Source organism: Schistocerca nitens, chromosome 6 (genome assembly GCF_023898315.1).
Source record: "Schistocerca nitens isolate TAMUIC-IGC-003100 chromosome 6, iqSchNite1.1, whole genome shotgun sequence".
Lineage (NCBI taxonomy): Eukaryota > Metazoa > Arthropoda > Insecta > Orthoptera > Acrididae > Schistocerca > Schistocerca nitens.
In genome coordinates this window covers 229,002,844-229,023,922 of record NC_064619.1, presented here as the reverse complement: position 1 = coordinate 229,023,922, position 21,079 = coordinate 229,002,844, and the positions used below count along the sequence as shown (strand labels likewise).

The 21,079-nt window shown below is 44.7% G+C and overlaps 1 protein-coding gene across 1 annotated transcript in view; it reads left to right on the top strand.

The window, feature by feature from the left end:
• LOC126263297 (aminopeptidase N-like) overlaps positions 1-21,079 on the top strand; it is a 133,176-nt gene that overhangs the window by 18,136 nt on the left and 93,961 nt on the right. Inside the window, exons 3-4 of the mRNA XM_049960384.1 lie at positions 12,417-12,603; positions 17,679-17,797. Of these exons, the coding sequence (XP_049816341.1) occupies positions 12,417-12,603; positions 17,679-17,797 (306 nt within the window). The remainder of the gene's footprint in view (positions 1-12,416; positions 12,604-17,678; positions 17,798-21,079) is intronic.

The following is a 21,079-nucleotide window of genomic DNA, read 5'->3' as shown; positions in this document are numbered from 1 at the left end:
TTTATGTAAAACGTGAAAAGCAGAGGACCTATTACGCTGCCCTGGGGCATACCTGATGTTACGCTTGTTTCTGTCGAAGTCACCCCATTCAGGCCGACATACTACTCTGTCTGTTAAAAAACTTTCTATCCAACCGCATACGTCATTGGATAGACCGTAAGCTCGCACTTTTTGGAGCAAGCAACCGTGCGGAGCGAGTCGAACGCTATTCGAAAGTCGAGAAACACGGCATCAACCTGGGAGCCGGTATCTAGAGCCTGTTGTATATCACGCACAAAGAGGGCCAGCTGTGTTTCGCATGACCGCTGTTTCCTAAAACCGAGCTGGTTTCTGCAGATGAGTTTCTCAGAGTCTAGAAAGGTCAATATGTCTGAACACAAAATATGTTCCCCGATTCTACAACAAATATAAGGGGCGTAAACGACGTCAGATGGTGAGTAATCACCGTAAAGGACACAGACACACCGTGAACTCCTGTGAGACATCTGATAGAGTTTGAAAGGAGACTCATTGCGGGTCTCCGATTGGCCGGCTGGTCGAATCGTACAATACCCAGATATTTTGGGACGCGACAGGAGTCGAATGGTGGGTTGTATAAAGGCGTGGGGGCAGGCATACTCGTCGTCGTAGTCCAGGTCGACCACATCTCACCACCACGAGCGAGGACCGCCGAACTGTGCACCAGGCACATCGTAACCCCTTCATTCTGCGCCTGACATCCGAGAACCAGACTGGGCTTGGTGCAACAATCTGTGTCATCCCGCATCACTGGTCAGAGACTAGAGGCAGTGGTACTAGCGAATAGCCGTCCCATGCGTGGGCTGCCGTTAACACCACTATACAAACGGCTGCGCGGGGCTGTGTCGCTACAGGGAAGCATGGATTGCTATCGAATGGCGTCGCATTGCGTTCAGCGATGGTTCGGAGCTCTGCACTACCCCAAATGACCTTCGTCGGTGAGTACGGCGGCGCCCTGGGAAAATGTCCCATTCTCCTTCCAATGTTCTGGACAGTGGCAGAGGTGTTACTCCTGGCATCATGATGTGGAGAGCCATCGTGTATAACTTCAAGCTACTGCTGGTAGTGATTAAGGGAACTATTATGGCATAACGTTACGTCGTGCACATCCTGCGTCCTCATGTGTAACCTCTTATGCGACTGTAATGTGTTGCCAATTTTAAAAGGACAGTACTCGTCGACACATAGTAAGTGTCTCTAAGGCTAAGTGCAAATTGAAACGTGTATAGCACGACGCGTATATTCCGCACGTGTCGCGCTGATCCAACGCATATTGAGAAAAGGGTTAACGAATCAATTTTAGTTAAGGAGCCCTGGTCCAGAAACGACCGAATCGAATGCTATTTGCGGAAATCGTACTGATGACTGACAGTGGATCCGTTCTACTGCAAGCTCTATGCTTCCTTTATGTTGGAAGGAGGTAATATCGACTGAAACAATAAAAAGTCTAGTAAACAAAGACTCTAAAGTGCATATGTTAAGAGTTACGAGCACTTGTTCCGTAGAAGAGGTGTATTTCACAGTAACAAAAGACGAACAAGTCTCAGTCTCTAGGTGTGCACTTTAGAACCCATATTTACTGAACATTAATTCTTGTTTTCATCGATACGGCCTCCTCCCAAAATAGGGAAAGCAAAGACACTGAAAGTCGCGCGTGATTAGCCGAGCGGTCTAAGGCGCTGCAGTCATGGACTGTGTGGCTGGTCCCGGAGGAGGTCCGAGTCCTCCCTCGGGCATGGGTGTGTGTGTGTTTGTCCTTAGGTTAATTTAGGTTAAGTAGTGTGTAGACTTAGGGACTGATGACCATAGCAGTTAAGTCCCATAAGATTTCACATACACAAAGACAATGAAAAAGACTGCAGTAAAAGAGGTCCATTGTCAGAACGATTTTCGCTTATAACTTCCGACTCTGTGGTTACCGGATTAGAGTCCCTTACCTCAAATTTATACATTTACTTTTGACTATCGTCCCTGATAGTTCGTAGCATCACTAAAGAATCACCCTGTAAATACGCAAATATTAAATTTCAATATTCCTTATTATTTAGACTGATGAATCGCTGTTCGCAGCACAATAGTCGGAGTCTGAATTACTTGATACTTCTGGGTTGGCTCTGAGCACTATGCGACTTAACTTCTGAGGTCATCAGTCCCCTGGAACTTAGAACTACTTAAACCTAACCTAAGGACATCATACACATCCATGCCCGAGGCAGGATTCGAACCTGCGACCGTAGCGGCCGCTCGATTCCAGACTGTAGCGCCTAGAACCGCACGGCCACTACGGCCGGCGATACTTCTGGGCCAAACATGATTTCTTGAGGCAAGAACACGACCGTAGGGACAATTTCTTAACAGAGAGTGATAAGAGGATTTGTGTGTCAGTGTTAATGGGACTGTTTAATGATCGATAACCCAAATATAGAATGTTATTAAGCCGAGTCTTCCGGATTTGAAACGATGTTCTTGGCCTGATCTCTAATCCCCTCTCCACAAAGAGATAAGACGGTCCCATGCGTTACAAAAGTCCTACCTTTATCACTTAATCTTCGCTTCTAATCTCCACGGCTATGCGATCAGGAATCAGAGAAAGATCTTTTCGCGTCAAAACGAAGGCGCGTTCGCAAACTGCGTCGTTTTCATAGGCTTCAGATTCCTTCAACATTTATTAATTGTGTTCGTGGTACTTGGCCCGTGAGAATGTCGCGGTCTGAACTCCCTGATTACATAACGGTTCAGAAGATGGAGATCAACATGCGTATTTCGTAAAATTGCTTCACCTGAATTGATCACCTGCTGTTGCATTTAAAGCAGGGAAAGCTGTAGTCGAATTCCAGGAAAAAAATTTCATCTTCAAACAATGGAAGATGAAGCCTCCATTTCACAAATTCGTGTAATGAACTATGTGATTCTGCTGTGGGAAATGTTTCTAATTTAGATCTATTTGCCCTTCGCCGCTTGGTGCGACCATTTCGTATATGAATTGATTGTTTATGGAAGGTGAAAGGTGAAGGACGAAGAATATTTTGCATTATAATCAAATTTAGACTATAAAAATTATATCTTATACTGTCTCAATCGCATTTTTCAAAAAGGTAAAAAGACTTCTTTTTGCAAATGGCTACCAGTATCTACCATCTTCAGATCTGAGGACAGACAAATCAAAAGAAGAACTGACTTAAGTAATGAAGTTATGTAAATATTGTTATTGGCTTACTTTTAAAAACTTGCAGAGAATTAACCTCCCACACATAATTTTATAAATGTACTAGCAGTACACAACACCGTTGCATCGTCCATAGAATTCTTATTTTTAAATCTTCAGGTGAAATCTGTTGTGTACATACTAAAACGAATGCAAAAGCCAATGTGTTATATAACACATTACTGCGTTAATACTCTGATAAACACAAATAATCAGCAAGAGAAATCGAATTAAGCAGGAATGTTGTCAAAACTAGTTACAAGTTAAAAAGATTTTGAAACTGAAGCTATTAACAACTAACCCAAAGGTTTGTTAAGACAATAAAAAAGAGTTAATTTGCGAATATCACGAGTTCCATGGTAGTGGACCTCCCATTTCAAGGTGCTGCACGACTGGCGGACTATAGCTTAATCGACCATACGTTACGTAACTCTTTTTAGAAATATATAGAATTTTATTCACCATAAGAATATGTAACTGAAGAATTAACAGTAGCTCAAAATAACTTCAACATACACTCTAGGAAAATAAATGCACCACGAAGCAATCATCAGAATCGGACAAAAATCTGTAGATGAGATGTATATGTAGAGACTAACAAATAATATTTCAGAATAACTGGTAATTTGTTCAAGGAAAAGGGGTTCACAAATTGAGCAAGTCAATAACGCATTGGTCCAACTCAGGCCCTTATGCAAGAAGTTATTCGGCTTCGCATTGATTGATAGGATTGTTTGACTGCTTTTTAGGGGTATCGTGCCAAATTCTGTCCAATTGGCGCATTAGATCGTGAGAATCCCGAGACGGTCTGAGAGTCGTACCTACAGTGATACAAACGCTCTCCGTTGGGGAGAGATTCGACGACTTTGCTGGTCAAGATAAGATTTGGCAAGGACGAAGACAAGCAGTGGAAACTCTCGCCTCATGCGGACGGGCATTATCTTGTTGAAATGTAGGCCCAGGATGGCTTACCATGAAGGGTAACAAAACGGGGCATAGAGTACCATCGACGTATCACTGCGTTATAAGTTTTTCGCAGATGCAACCAAATGGATCCTGCCTTGAAAAGAAATGGCACCAAAGATCGTCACTCTTGGTTGGCGGACACGAACGGGCAACACTAAGGTTGTTACCCCACATATGTGTGCGGAGTCTCCAGACACGTCTTCGCTGGTTATCATGGGTCACTTCGAAGCGGATATCGTCACGGAAGACAATTACACTGCAGATAACGTGACTCCAGGCCGAAAACTTGTTTGGAAATAGCCTTGACAGCAGTGGAGTGCCAACCTGACCGCCGCTCGCCATACGGCCCGACAAGCACGCTTGATGGTCCGGGGTACCAATTTTTTTTCGTTGCAGGACCCCTTTGGTTGTCATCCGCGGCACCCGCTGTAAGTCGACAATATTCTACGCCCCGTTTTGTTGCTCTCGATGGTTCAAAAATGGTTCAAATGGCTCTGAGCACTATGGGACTTAACATCTGAGGTCATCAGTCCCCTAGAACTTAGAACTACTTAAACCTAACTAACCTAAGGACATCACACACATCCATGCCCGAGGCAGGATTCGAACCTGCGACCGTAGCAGTCGCGCGGTTCCAGAATGCAGCGCCTAGAACCGCTCGGCCACCCCGGCCGGCTGCTCTCGATGGCAAGCCATCCTGGGCATGTATTTCAATAAGACAATACCAGTCTGGATATGGCGAGGCTTTCTACTGCTTGCGCTTGCCAGATCCTGCCTTGGCCAGCAAGGTCGCCGGATCTCTCCGCAATTAAGGGCAAGGCTCTCCAACCAGCTTCATATTTTGTCAATACATCTATCAGTTGGACAGAATTTTGCACGATACCTACATCTACATCCATACTCCGTAAGCCTGACGGCGTGTGGCGGATGGTACCTTGAGTACCTCTATCGATGATTCTCCCTTCTATTCCAGTCTCGTATTGTTCGTGGAAAGAAAGACTATCGGTATGCCTCTGTCTGGCATCTAATCTCTCTGATTTTATCCCCATGCTCTCTTCGCGAGATACACGTAGGAGGGAGAAATATACTGCTTGACTCCTCGGTGAAGGTATCTTCTCGAAACTTCAACAAAAGCCCGTACCGATCTACTGAGCGTCTCTCTTGCAGAGTCTTCCACTGGAGTTCATCTATCATCTCCGTAACGCTTTCGCGATTACTAAATGATCGTGTAACGAAGCGCGCTGCTTTCCGTTGCATCTCCTCAGTCTCTTCTATCAACCCTATCTGGTACGGATCCCACACCAGTGAGCAGTACTCAAGCACTGGGCGAACAAGTGTACTGTAACCCACTTCCTTTGTTTTCGGACTGCATTTCCTTAGGATTCTTCCAATGAATCTCAGTTTGGCATCTGCTTTACCGACGATTAATTTCATATATTCATTCCATTTTAAATTACTCCTAATCCCTGCTCCCAGATAATTTATGGAATTAACTGCTTCTAGTTGCTGACCTGCTATTTTGTAGCTAAATGATAAAGGATCTTTCTTTCTATGTATTCGGAGCACATTATACTTGTCTACACTGAGATTCAATTGCCATTCCCTGCACCATGCGTCAATTCGTTGCAGATCGTCCTGCATTTCAGTACCATTTTCCATTGTTACAAACTCTCGATATACCACAGCATTATCCGCAAAAAGCCTCAGTGAACTTCCGATGTTATCCACAAGGTCATTTATATATATTGTAAATAGCAACGGTCCTACGACACTCCACTGCGGCACACATGAAATCACTCTTACTTCGGAAGACTTCTCTCCATTGATAATGACATGCTGCGTACTGTTATCTAGGAACTCTTCAATCCAATCACACAATTGGTCTGATAGTCCACATGCTCTTACTTTGTTAATTAAACGACTGTGGGGAACTGTATCAAACGCCTTGCGGAAGTCAAGAAACACGGCATCTACCTGGGAACCCGTGTCTATGGCCCTCTGAGTCTCGTGGACGAATAGCGCGAGCTGGGTTTCACACTATCGTCTTTTCCGAAACCCATGGTGAGTCCTACAGAGTAGATTTCTAATCTCCAGAAAAGTCATTATACTCTAACATAATACGTGATCCAAAAGTCTACAACCGAACGACGTTAGAGTACAGGTCTATAGTTCTGCACATCTGTTCGACGTCCCTTATTGAAAACGGGGATGACATGTGTCCTTTTCCAATCTTTTGGAACGCTACGCTCTTCTAGAGACCTACGGTACACTGCTGCAAGAAGGGGGGAAAGTTCATTCGCGTACTCTGCGTAAAATCGAACTGTTATCCCATCAGGTCCATAGGCCTTATCTCTTTTGAGTGAATGACGCCCAACAGCTCTACCAATCAATGCAAAGCCGAATAACTGCTGGCATAAGGGCCTGAGTTGGGCCAATGCGTTATTGACTTGCTCAACTTGTGAATCCCTTTTTCTTGAATAAATTATCCAATTTTTCTGGAAGTGTAATCTTTGTTTGTCTGTACATGTACATTACATCTACCAATTTCTGACCCATTCCTATAATTTCTACGTGGTTCGTCACTTTCTTTTTTATAAAACAGCACTTAAATATGTGGACTCGTAATACTTAGAAATGCAGCAGAAAACACATTAACAAAAACAGAAATGCCAGAAACTGCTAGTGGCGATCTGTAGCCGTCCGTTCAGTGGATTCTGTTATCGGCTCCTGGACGGAAACACCAGCAAGGAACCATCGTGTGTTTCCAGGTGCACTACCTCCAAGCACAGTCCCCGCCCCAAGAAACAATGCCATACGGGACATTATACAGCCCTGTCTGACAGCCTTCTCAGTGGTACGTGGATTCCCTAGTTCGTGCCACACTTACCCACCATATCTTAGATAATGATTATAAAGAATCCGCCTCGATTGCAAATAGAAACCGGATGTTGACCTAGGTTTCGGCGCGTATAACCACGCCTTCAGAACACACTAAAACTACAAACTGCCTAAAGAGGCATGGTCCATCATTAATACAGAACGCCAAAAAGACCAAAAGACTCGCATAAAATGTAAAATAAACGGTACGTGTGTACCATGTCAGTAGCTATACTCAGCTCAAACGTCAGAAGCGTGCTTCGTCACCCCAGCCAAAGTTTACCTGTGAGCCCGTTGGACCATGCCTCTTTAGGCAGTTTGTAGTTTTAGTGTGTTCTGAAGAAGGCGTGGTTATACGCGCCGAAACCTAGGTCAACATCCGGTTTCTATTTGCGATCGAGGCGGATTCTTTATAATCATTAAATTATTCACGATTGCTGACGCGCTGCAATGTTAAAAGTTCTCTTAGATACCATAAAAGAGGAAGCGGGATGGAATCCTGGTTGGTAATCACAATTTATAATTACGAGAGTTTATTGACATTACGCATTTTAAGGATTTTGACAATTACAAATTGTGGACGAGCCAATATAGAATAAAGCTTTGCAAATACAGTTAGGAACCCAACGTACTCGTCTGGAACTGCGCGACAGTTACGGTCGCAGGTTCGAATCCTGCCTCGGGCACGGATGTTTGTGATGTCCTTGGGTTAGTTAGGTTTAAGTAGTTCTAAGTTCTAGGGGACTTATGACCTCAGCAGTTGAGTCCCATAGTGCTCAGAGCCATTTTTGAACCCAACGTACTCAGTACTCAAACACTCCCTTAAGAGAAAGTTAAAAAAATTTATGTGCCAGGCATTTATAGAAACCTTAAGCATAGCAATTATCAATTACTTCACATAGCAACTTCATAAACTCCTTAAAACCAGTTATTACATTAAGATGGCCACAATTAAAAGATTCTTCACTAAAATACCCTTAGGAACTTACTATTTCACTCCGTTAAAGAAGCACTTGCTAAAAGGTCAATTAAAAACTTAACGTTGCCGGGCACTAATCCTTCTCGCTTTATTTTCCCTTATTAATAAAACAGAATTACTGACAAACTTCAGATATTCAAACTCTCATATACGATTTCCCTCAAACTATATATAACGAAAACAGTTACCAATAAAGGGTGACTTAATGACTCTTCAAAACTTCAACACCTTTGTGGCCGAGCGGTTCTAGGCGCTTCAGTCTGGAACCGCGCGACCGCTACGGTCGCACGTTCGAGTACTGCTTCGGGCATGGATGTGTGTGATGTCCTTAGGTTAGTTATGTTTAAGTAGTTCTAAATTCTAGGGGAGTGATGACCTCAGATGTTAGGTCCCATAGCGCTCAGAGTCATTTTTTGAACACTAGTGCCAAGCTAAGATCCAATTACATAACATGACAGAACCACTTACATAAAAAACTACAACAGAAACACTGATGTTTAAAAATGAATGTTCACGTGCTGAGACGTGTTAATAAAAGACTACTAGAAAGAGCTGAGCAAGGAACTCAGCAGATGCTATGCAATTTAAAGTTTAGCCAGTTGCCAGTCGCTAATATTTAAGGAAACAGGTTCGTATAAGAACGGGTTACATACAATATACATAAATGTATTTACCAGGTTAACCCGCCTTGGCGGAAGAGAGACAAATACTAAACTCTGGAAGGCGGTATGTGAACAACTCCCGGGAGTGGCCAGGTTCTTTAACACCTCGGATGACATTTCACTCCCCGTCAAGGCGCTGGCACAATCAAAGGTTTTTGCGCGAATCACAAAGACATTCCAGTAACTCTGAAACATAGAAACACTCGGCAGAACCTTTCACTTGATATATGGGTATGCGTGTAAATGAACACGTTACGCTACTGACAAATTCGCAACTTCAACCTTAAGCATTTTACACATGGACAACTGTATTAATAGAGTGCAGGCTTTGAAAATGCCAACATAAAATCATTTGATTACAAGAAACACAGAGCACTAGTAAAATTTCTGAGAAAGCATTCAAATAACGGCCACCATTTAACTAGGCCAACTGAACTGTTCCACACCATCTTAAAGTTCGACTATGAAAGTTTCACAATAATAATAAAATGTAAATGCCTCTGAGTGCGTCGGTCAACAAAACACAATTACGACCACTTACTCATATCACGTACACAGTACGAAGGAGCGGGTTGCACAGCTTCGCCGATTCACTTCAAATTTTGTTCCCAGCGAAGTCACAGAACTTGTATCTCCAAGCTGCTCATGTCACCAAAACGCCCGACCAACTTCATACCACAACATATAAAGCCGTCGGCACACGGACCGCGCTGTCGAACGTTAACGTTGAGCATGCCAAGTTCAACATGCTGCTGAACGCTCAGGAACGATGCGACTTGTGCATAGGTACGTAGGGCCCATCGTGGTATACGCGATCGCAACGCACTCCAGCGGCAGTTTGAGGGATGTTTCTAGTTCGTAAATCACACTGTTTACTCATCGAGCGCGCGTAAAATTCCCATGTTAGCTCTATTAAAACGCACATCATTGTAGGCAAAACCACCCCTTCCTTCCGCCTCCTTGATTTCTATATCACCATCTATGGCCGTCCTATCGCCCTCACTCCCACCCGTAAATACCTTGGCGTCACCCTCGACCGTCGTCTCTCCTGGACTCCCCACCTCCAGACAATCCAAGCCAAGGCACGCTCCCGACTCAGTCTCCTGAAGCTCCTCTCCAGCCGTACGTGGGGTCTGGACCCCTCCACCATTCTCCACACCTATAAATCCCTCATCCACCCGATCCTTTGTTATGCCCATCCGGCTTGGATCTCCGCCCCCCCTACTTTTTACAAATCCCTCCAAATCCTTGAATGGCATGCTCTCCGCCTCGCCTATCGCATCCGTCTCCCCTCCCCTACGCGGATCCTGTACGATCTCATCCCCTTCCCCCACCTCCTCCTTTTCCTTGAAAGGATACAGATCCTGTACACCTCCCGTAAACTCGATCCCCCTCACCCGCTCGTCTCCCCGATCCTCTCCCACCCCCGCCCGCTGCCGCGCCTGTATTCCCACATCCCACCCGGTCTCCATCTCTCCACCCTCCTTACCCTCTCCCAAGGTGGCTTCCGCCAGCTCCCCCTCCCTGATGATGTCCTCCTCCCCTCCATCTACCCCTCCTATCAACTTTGACCCTGCCCCACCCCCACTTCCGGTGTCCTTTCCTTTAGGCACCCTCCCTCCCTTCTCTTCCCTTCCCTTCTCTTTCCTTTTCCCCCGTCCCCCCCCCTCCACTCCTCTTCCCCCGGGCTTCCCCTCCCCCTTCCTCCCTCCCCCTATCTCCCCTGCCCGTGGCATCTCTGCTCTCCCCTCTCTCTCTCCCACTCCCCTTCCTCCTCCTCCTCCTCTATTGGCAGGTCCCCGGACTCATACACGCACAGTGAACATTCGCGCGCCGGAGATCATCGCCGTCAGTGTTTCGTGTGTGTGCCTTCGTTTGTGTGTAGTGTTGTTCGCCGTCACGCCACCACCGTTCACGGGCCGTCGCCATCATCCATGTTTCTTGCACTGTGTCGCCTAGTGTTAGTGATGTTTCTCGTCCAGCGTGAGCGGCTCCATGTTTTTTCGATTTTTAGTGTCTACATTTTTTGCCCACCGTTTTTACTGTCTACTCTGTGCCACCTTTATGTATTACTTGTTATCAACCTCAAGGCTGAAGAGCGGCGTATTGTGCTGCTGACAGCCCGCCTTTGTATAAGGTGTTTAAAATCACAATAAAGAAAAAAAATCTATTAAAACGCACATTTCCTCCATCGTCCACGAAAAGGAAAGTACCATGTCCAATCAATAAGGACACAGGCTTATAAAAGTGCCATTACAAATAGTGCGGTACAAATTTGGAATACTTCTCCCCATAAGATACACATTATTTAATTATTCCCACAATTTAGTAAAACCCAAAGGCCAGTCTTGCTTGACCACTGTTCCTACCCAGTAGCAGAATCTTTGCAACATGTGAATTACGAAGCGTAAAAGAAAAAGGAGCAAAATATCTTTATACAAGTAGCGCAAGCTGTCCTGTAGATTAAGCGAATCGAACAGCGTCACCCCTCAAAAAAGGTGAACTAATATTTACATAACATCAAATATTATAGCATATACTTATATTAAACTAATAATAAACTATCAGAACTTAATAAAAACGCGAATGGACAGTTCAGCCACTCATTACACTTTTTTTTTGTTATCTCATTTTGTTCGTTTTCGTTTGTTTCATCTGCTCCGTGCGGACGTCGCAAGACACCCGTTTCAGTTCGTCGTTGCTCCATTAACTCAGTTTTTTTTTTATTACAGAGAGCAGCTAACCCTTTTTTTAATCTCATTTTGTTCGCTTTCGTTCGTTGCATCTGCTCGGAGCGGACGTCGTAATACATCCGTTTAAGTTCGTTGTTGATCGATTAACTCAGTTTTTTTTTATTACAGAGGGTAGCTAATCCTCTGACCGAACACGCTGAGTTACCGCACCGGCGAGCACCAAACCAACAACATGCTTCTTGTATTTAATCATATTGTATTAACCTTTGCTAAAAACGTTAATCGTAGATAATTATGTTACTAATTGAAATTTAATTATAACAAATTTTACCAAGAACAATGCGTTTTTGGCGGATCTTCAGTGTGTCGCTGCCTTCAAATAGCCAGCTCTCATAATACGCAAATTACAATAATTCTTTTATCTCGAATATCATGTTTCTCATTATTTTATGGGAACGAATCACACAACTAACAACGCCTTTTCCAGTGATTCTCAATTTTCTGGTGCTCAGAAACGGCATATATATATATAGGGTTGAAATAAATGCCAATATGGCGCCTCACAGCTCTGTACTGAAGGGAGACGGCGTGTGTCTGACGTAGGTGGCGTTGTGCCATCTCATTGGTCAACGCTTAGCATTCGGATGCACGGTCCGTGTGCCGACGGCTTAACGGTCATCACGCTCGTTCGGCAGCCGTTGACACTCGTCTCCCAGAGAATGTAACGCAACGCGCTTCGCCCGCCAACCCGGGAGGTAAGACACGCGAAAAGCAAAGATAGCTTAGCTCAACCACAATCGATCTAAACGATACATGAACAAAATTACACTGGTGCCAGTTCGCCACGGCTCACTCAGTCAATACCTCCCTATCGTATTCTTCGGCTTGCATAACTGTATCCTTGCTTCTGTATAGCTTCTCTATTTTATTTTCGTGTATTTGGCCACGATAACTCAAGGATTCTGGGGAGTGTACGCCATAGTTCTCCGGCCTAGCTGACAGGCATTTTCCCACAGGGCGGACGGCAGCACGCAGTACACGTTCGCGCAGACGCCAAAGATGTCGACCTACCTGTTCGCCGTGATTGTGTCCAAGTTCAACGAGACGACGTCGGCCGACGACGAGTCGCACAACTTGTGGTCGCGGCCCAGCGCCACGGAGCAACGCAACTACGCAGCGTCCTTCAGCCCCGCCCTACTCCAGGTACGCTCAACAGTTCTCCACGTGGCAGACCCCAGACACTGGAATTTTCTTTTTATTTCATCACAGCTCAAACGCACTAAGAGATGACCCTGTAGAATGAAGAGCAGCAGGCTAAATTGTGAGACAAAATGGTTCAAATGACTCTGAGCACTATGGGACTCAACTTCTGAGGTCATTAGTCCCCTAGAACTTAGAAGAACTTAAACCTAACTAACATAAGGACATCACGCACATCCATGCCCGAGGCAGGATCCGAACCTGCGACCGTAGCGGTCTCGCGGTTCCAGACTACAGCGCCTAGAACCGCACGGCCACATCGACCGGCAAATTGTGAGACAAATAAGTGATCCGGTTCCTCCTTGTTGAATGACAGCTGGTCTCGTAAACCGCTCACCCTTAGTGTCTTTACTAAGTTGTGTTTCACGATCGTTTAGGCCAATGTTGGGCTGGTCCCCAACCTCTCTCTCTCTCTCTCTCTCTCTCTCTCTCAAGAAATACACTGCTGCTCGAAACACACTGCTGCTCATCAAACGCTACACCATGAAGGTGTCGTGCAACATATACTACTGGCCATTCAAATTGCTACACCAAGAAGAAATGCAGATGATAAACGGGTATTCATTGGACATATATATTATACTAGAACTGACATGTGATTACATTCTCACGCAATTTTGGTGCATAGATCCTGAGAAATCTGTACCCAGAACAACCAATAACGGCCTTGATACGCCTGGGCATTGAGTCAAACAGAGCTTGGATGGCGTGTACAGGAACAGCTGCCCATGCAGCTTCAACAAGATACCACAGTTCATCAAGAGTAGCGACTGGCGTATTGTGACGAGCCAGTTGCTCAGCTTGCATTGACAAGACGTTTTCAATTGGTGAGAGATCTGGAGAATGTGCTGGCCAGGGCAGCAGTCGAATATTTTCTGTATCCAGAAAGGCCCGTACAGGACCTGCAACATGCTCTAGTTCATTATCCTGCTGAAATGTAGGGTTTCGCAGGGATCGAATGAAGGGTAGAACCTCGGGTCGTAACACATCTGAAATGTAACGTCCACTGTTCAAAGTGCCGTCAATGCGAACAAGAGGTGACCGAGACGTGTAACCAATGGCACCCCATACCATCATGCCGGGTGATACGCCAGTATGGCGATGACGATTACACGCTTCCAATGTGCGTTCACCGCGATGTCGCCAAACACGGATGTGACCATCAAGATGCTGTAAACAGAACCTGGATTCATCCGAAAAAATGACATTTTGCCATTCGTGCACCCAGGTTCGTCGTTGAGTACACCATCGCAGGCACTCATGTCTGTGATGCAGCGTCAAGGGTAACCGCAGCCACGGTCTCCGAGCTGATAGTCCATGCTGATGCAAACGTCGTCGAACTGTTCGTGCAGATGGTTGTTGTCTTGCAAACGTCCCCATTTGTTGACTCAGGGATCGAGAAGTGGCTGCACGATCCGTTACAGTCATGCGGATAAGATGCCTGTCATCTCGACTGCTAGTGATACGAGGCCATTGGGATCCAGCACGGCGTTCCGTATTACCCTCCTGTACCCACCGATTCCATATTCTGCTAACAGTCATTAGATCTCGACCAACGGGAGCAGCAACGTCGCGATACGATAAACCGCAATCGCGATAGGTTACAAACCGACCTTTATCAAAGTCGGAAACGTGATGGTACGCATTTCTCCTCCTTACACGAGGCATCACAACAACGTTTCACCAGGCAACGCCGGTCAACTTCTGTTTGTGTATGAGAAATCGGTTGGAAACTTTCCTCATGTCAGCACGTTGTAGGTGTCGCCACCGGCGTCAACCTTGTGTGAATGCTCTGAAAAGCTAATCATTTGCATATTACAGCATGTTCTTCCTGTCGGTTAAATTTCGCGTCTGTAGCATGCCATCTTCGTGGTGAAACAATTTTAATGGCCAATAGTGTACGTCACAATGGCATTTGGTGTACTACATGTTTGGGTATACAACTGAGTAGCATTGCAGCGCAACCACACAACGCAGATATGACTACATTTTTTATATAGGGGTCCTAGAAATGTTACGACAAACATCGACGGGTTGTAAAGGGTGTTTTGAGGAACAAATCAAGGACAGAAAGACGAGTCCGGAAACGCTTACAACGACGCAGCAGAACGTCAGAGTTAAAGGCGCCGGCTTCTGCTACTAGGTCACCCTTTCTGCAACGTTGCAACGTTGTACGCTGACGGGCCGTAGGCGGAACGTCTCGCAACTTTGTTATTCAGTGATCGCGCGCGACTGACTGCCACGATCACCAGTGGAGAAGATGGAGCTAGATGCTGCGCAAACGGGCTTTTTCTTCTACGAATGCGCTACTCTGTTGCCTCGGTGGATAAAAGATTCGGACATGGGTTTTCCTCTGAACTTTCTTTTTCTCTTGGAATCCTCCAAAGTCTTCAATGATTCTCGGTGTACATAGATGGAAACCCGTGTCCAAAACCGTCATCCACCGAAGCAACAGAGCATCGATTCATAGGAGACAAGGCCTGTCTATGCAGCAGTTGGCTCCATCTTCTCCTGTGGTGATCCTGACAAGCAATCGCCATCACTGAATAACAAACGACGTTGCGAGACGTTCCGTCTACGGTCCATCAGCCTACAAAGCCACGTTTGCTACAGAACGGGTAGCGTAGTGGTAGACTCTGATGTCTACAGCTGGACTCTCTTCAGCGCCGTTGGATGACTTTGCCAGACACGAGTTCCTATCCTCGATTTTTTTGTATCCCGCCCGGTTAGGCGGGGCGTGGATCTGCACCTGTAAACTGAAAGGTAAGCCAAATGTAGTAAGCAAGTAGGAGCAGAAAAAGGTGAGGTACTTAGGTACTGCTTGTAGATTTTACAAGTTTACCATAGTTTTTTTCTTTTATTGTGATTTCATTCCTCTGCCCCATATGGGCAGGGGAGGGCCGTCAGTGGCACAATCCGCCGCTCTTCAGCCGAGTGACATGACATCTAAATGATGGAACCATTTTAACCACTGTAGGCTATCAGTTTTATTCCTTTAATGCACCCTGCATATAAATTATATTACTGGCCGTGGACCTTACATGAAGAAAATACGATGACTTTTCGTTCGCACAGCAGGTAACCTGGATACCAGGAGTACATTTTTGATGTGTTAATGCCAGTGGCTGTACCATAACTTCCAGATCTCTGTGACGTTATCTTTCAACAAGATAACATAGGACCCCTTGGTGCTCTTGCTGTCCTGACCTGCTCTATTTAAAGAGAGTGTTCCACTGTTGCCGCAGCCAGCACGATCTCAAGAGGGCATGCACTGAAAAAAAGATGATTAGTGTTTAACGACCCGTCTACAACGAGGTCATCAGAGACCTAGCACAAGTTCAGATTGAGGAAGGAATTCGAAGGTACCACCTAGCATTTGTCTTAAAGATTTAGGGAAATCACAGGAAACCTAAATTAGGGTGGCCACACGGAGATTTGAACCAAAGTTCTCACTAACTGAAAAAATTTGGTCATGTGTTACAGCACTAATCACCGGTCACTAAGAATGATCAGGTCTGGCGCAGAGCTGAAGCAACGTGGAGTGGCGGCTGGTCCCGGCGGAGGTTCGAGTCCTCCCTCGGGCATGGTGTGTGTGTTTGTCCTTAGGTTAATTTAGGTTAAGCAGTGTGTAAACTTAGGGACTGATGACCTTAGCAGTTAAGTCCCATAAATCTTTAAAAAAAATAGTGGAATGACGTGCCCGTAACTGTCATCCAACGTAAGTTCGATTCTGGGACGTGCTAGAGCCATTGCTGCTATCTGAGATGGCAGTTCTGTGTACTTAAGTTCAAACACTGTTTATCCCCAAATCACCTACAGTTTAATATCGTATTTTTCTTACTACTGTATACATGCAGTACATAAAATTTCATCATTTGCTATCCTTTCCGGTGTATAAATTTTAATAGCCAGTCCTGTACGAGGGGCGTTCAACAAATAATGCTTTTTTTGGCAGTTTCGGTTGGAAAAATGCGGAATTTGTTGTGGGACATCGTTGAACATTCCCAGATCAGTCTCTATAGTTTCATGAAGTTCTGAAAGGTGACAGCGCTATACTAGTCTTCAAAATAGCATCTGTAACGTACGTGCGTTCCAAGCATAGAGGGTTCGTTGAGTTTCTTTTGGCGGAAAACCAGGGCATCGCAGGTATTCATAGGCATTAGCATAATATCTGCGGAGACCTGGCACTGAATAAAAGCACGGTGAGTAGTTGGGCGAAGCATCTGTCACCATCGCAACAAGGTCCCGCAAACTTGTCCGATCTCCCACGTGCCGGTCGGCAGCACACAGCTGTGACTCCTGCATTGTTGGAACGTGCAGACACTCTCATTCGAGGTGATCGACGGATTTCAATGAAATACCTCGCTGCACAACTGGACGTCTCTGCTGGTAGTGCTGACACACTGGTCAAACAACTGGGGAACTCAAATGTATGTGCCCGCTGGGTTCCCCACTGCCAACAGAAGACCATAAAAAGTAACGAAGAACCATCTGTGCCGAATTGCTTGCCACGTTACGAAGCTAATCGTGATAATTTTATGTCGAACAACGTCAGAGAAGACGAAACATAGGTTCATCACCAGCATACTGGTACCATGCATGCATTCAGGCCCTCCCAGTAAGATGGCGTAAGGCCATTGCATTGAACAGTGGTTATATTGGAAAATAGTGTTTTGTACCCAAAAGAGTATGGAATAGTATGGTTCGTTGGAATACGGGATAAGACAACCTGCTTTCAAAAAAAAAAAAAAAAAAAAAAGTGTTGCGTTACTTGTTTAATGCGCCTTGTATAACTACTAAAACTCTATGGGAGCACATTGGATAAATGAGGAAGTATCAGACCACAAATATTAAGATACGGGAAACAGGTGACCAATCCAGGCAGTTTCCTCCGCTTCAGATCGTTTCACGTGATCTGGAGCCACCTGAAATTACTATCGACTTCGACATAGTTTCAGCAAAGTCTTTTCTGCAGGTGGCAGTGTCAGAGATTGATTTCTCTGTGTGTGTTTCCACAGGCTATGGAAAACTACACTAGCATCAAATACAGCGAGTCTACTATTACCAAGATGGACCAGCTGTCCATCCCTGACTTCTCTGCCGGCGCCATGGAGAACTGGGGCCTCGTCACCTACAGGTAACTTCGCTGCAGCTGTTTGCATCTCTGGATATCTGAATACATCGTGACAAATGTAAATAAGTACGGTACAGGGGTCCGAACGAGGACCTACTGCTTATCGCAAGTAATTGCAGACCATCAAAGCATGTCTGCCCCAGTTTTCCAATATCACTAAAATTTCCCTCTCATTGCTCCGAGCACTACAACCAGAAGTTCTGTCACAGGGTTTGCGTCAATACTCTGTCAGAAATGGGAACTGAAACTGCTCCAACAGTTGACGTTCGTGGAGCCACGACAACTGCTTCGTTCACCGCCACCGCCTACCACCGTGGTGTAAATGTTCTGAAGATGGTCACATTCTGGTCGAAACCGGTTACCATTTCAAATAAACATTTTATTGCGATCAAGACTGTTTAATATCCATTTTTAAAGAATTTCAACTAGACCGTTGATTTCCTATACGGGGATTACTTACTGGCAGTAGATTGGAATTATTACAGTTTTGCAATTGGCAACCGTGACAATAAATCCCACAAAACAACAACCAAATGCTCTGTTTCACAACTACATCTAGGGGAGTTACACTAGTTCAAACGAGAGTAAAACTGATTTTAAAATAGGGAGGTGTGTCTCGTCTACCACCTATCAAAATCTGTAAAACTCTGTATTTATGTACTATCAGTTTTTGAAGGCTGCATATGCACAAGCCACTGAGCAATACTGTGTAACGGACTGTTACGGACGGCAGATCACAAGACTTATAAATGAGGCATTATTTGGCGAAAAACTAAACATTTTCTTCAAATAATATATGTTAACGTATCTGTTACCGAACTGTATTTCCCGAAACAGAAGTTCCTGTGTTGTCATGTGTTATTCTCTTATTGGTCACGACGTGCAGATGTGGAGATTCTTTGAAGTATAAAATACAGCAGACTGGAACGTTACACATGCCTAACAAGGGCACCATGTAGCCATGTTATGAGGGTCGTACAATAAGCAATGCCCCACTTTTTTTTTTCTCAGAGCATATTTATTGTTAAGAGTCAGAATTTGGTGACAATATACATCAAAATGTCTTGTCCATGTCCTATTTTTCTACGTAGTCTCCATCACGCTCTACAGCCGTACGCCAACGTTGTGGAAGAGCATATATTCCGTGCTGGTAAAAGCTCTCGTCCAGTAGGCGTAGCCATATTTTCACTGCATGACTGACACTCTCCTCATCTTTAAAGTGTGTCTCACAACCCTCCAGCAGATCAGATGAAATGGTCTATCTTTGAATCTTGTAGTCCACTGTGAGCATTCATGGAACCCATCGTGAGCACCTCTGTGAGTATCCGAGAGGCTCTGTGATTGCAGAGGCACTTCCAAAGCTGACCGACAACTGTGAGCAAATTGTCGAGTTGTGATGCGTCGGTCGGCACGAATAATGGCATCCGCACGATTCAGCATGTCTGGACCAGTGGCTGTGACAGGACGTCCCGAGCGTAGCTGATTGTGGAACTCTGTTTCTGCATTTGCTGAGGCTGCAACTTTCTTTTACCCTTCGCCCAACTGCACTCCTTTCAACTGCAGCATCGCCACACACTGCACGCAAACGTTTATGGATGTAGACGCCATTTGGACGCTGTACTACGACTCTGCTATCTCCCAGAACGGTTCTAAACTTCACCGGCGCAAAGAACAAACACAAATGTGCAGCACCAACAAGGACGTGGTTATGTATATTAATATTTTATTTATTTATTTATTTATTTTATTTATTTATTTATTTATTTTATTTATTTATTTATTTATTTTTATTTTTTTATATGGGGCATTACTTATTGAATGGCCCTCGTACATCGCGTACTGTGGGTCCTTTCTGCAATAATCCAGTATCAAAAGCCGCAATAATCATATTGTTCGGATCTGTTCGCCACGAGCTTCCATCCATCACTTATCTTATTTGATTTTTCAGTAGGCATGCCACGGCAAACGCCGCATATAAAATCAGGCATTTTTAGGGGCTCATACCTGTTGGTAATAGAAAGGAGGACTAAGTGTTTTGGACAGTCCATGGTCTAGGGGCCAGAGTAAGGTCCATCTTATTGGAACTATTCTGCAATACAGGGTCAAAGTTCGAATATTACGCACTTCTCGCACCTTAGGCAAATGGAGCAAATCGGTTATTCTTTGTGCTTTAAATGTGGTCTACGCTGTGCCATAATGTGCTTAAGGGAGCACCATTTATCTCTTCGGCAGTTCTTCAGAAAAGGGAAAAAAACGTTTTCACCATTTTTTCGCGGTCAGCAGGGGATATCTAAATACCTAAACGCAGGAAATTGCTTATATTTTAACGGTATGTTCTCTAGAAATTTATCTAGAAGTATCATCTTTTCGTTTTCAAAAATATTTATCCATTATCGATAAGCACCCAAAAAACTTAATTTTTGGGTAGCAAAACCCATCATCGGTTTGCAAGACGGCTGCCCTTAGCAAATAGCTAGAATTTTTACGATATATTCCAAAGATCTCACACGCGAATAACCTTGAAAAATTACTTGATATCTTCATCCGCGACACAAATGTTAAAAATTACTCTACCTACACACGTAAAATAGGCACGTAAAATCCGGTGTGAGGTGGAAACGTAGTTTATAAAGTAACGCAGTACGGAGAATTATGCTCTAAAGTGTTTCCATGATCATTAGAATGGTTCTGGAAAGCCCATGTTATTGCACTGAACCACACGCAAAATTTCTGGGCACGTAAAATCCGGTCTGAGGTGTAAAATTAACTTTGCCGTATTACGATTTCACGTAAGTAGAACATCAAAATTTTACTGACGCATAAAGTTCTTTTCATACGAATGACATGCTTCGCTGTGGCAGGAAAATTAGAGAACGAGTGGGAAAATGCACGTATCGGAACACAAAAGGATGAATACCTCCTATTGAAAAGGCTGAATGAAAAGTGGGGTGGCTACTGCCTCATTCTACATCCTTCAACACATTTAAAAGCTTTCCCAAAAATATTGGCATGCGAACATATTCACGCTTTTTGATGCTGAGAGACAAGGAGACAGTAGCAGCGGGAAAGAGACGGAAAATTAAAAAATATTGAGAGATAGTAGACTGTGGTTGTGGTACGGAAATGGTGGAAGAGACAGAGACAGTGTGAGAGAAAGAGAGGACACAGTGGCATTATAGTTGAGGATGACAAAAAAAAATGGCTCTGAGCACTATGGGACTTAATTTCTGAGGTCATCAGTCCCCTAGAACTTAGAACTACTTAAACCGAACTAACCTAAGGACA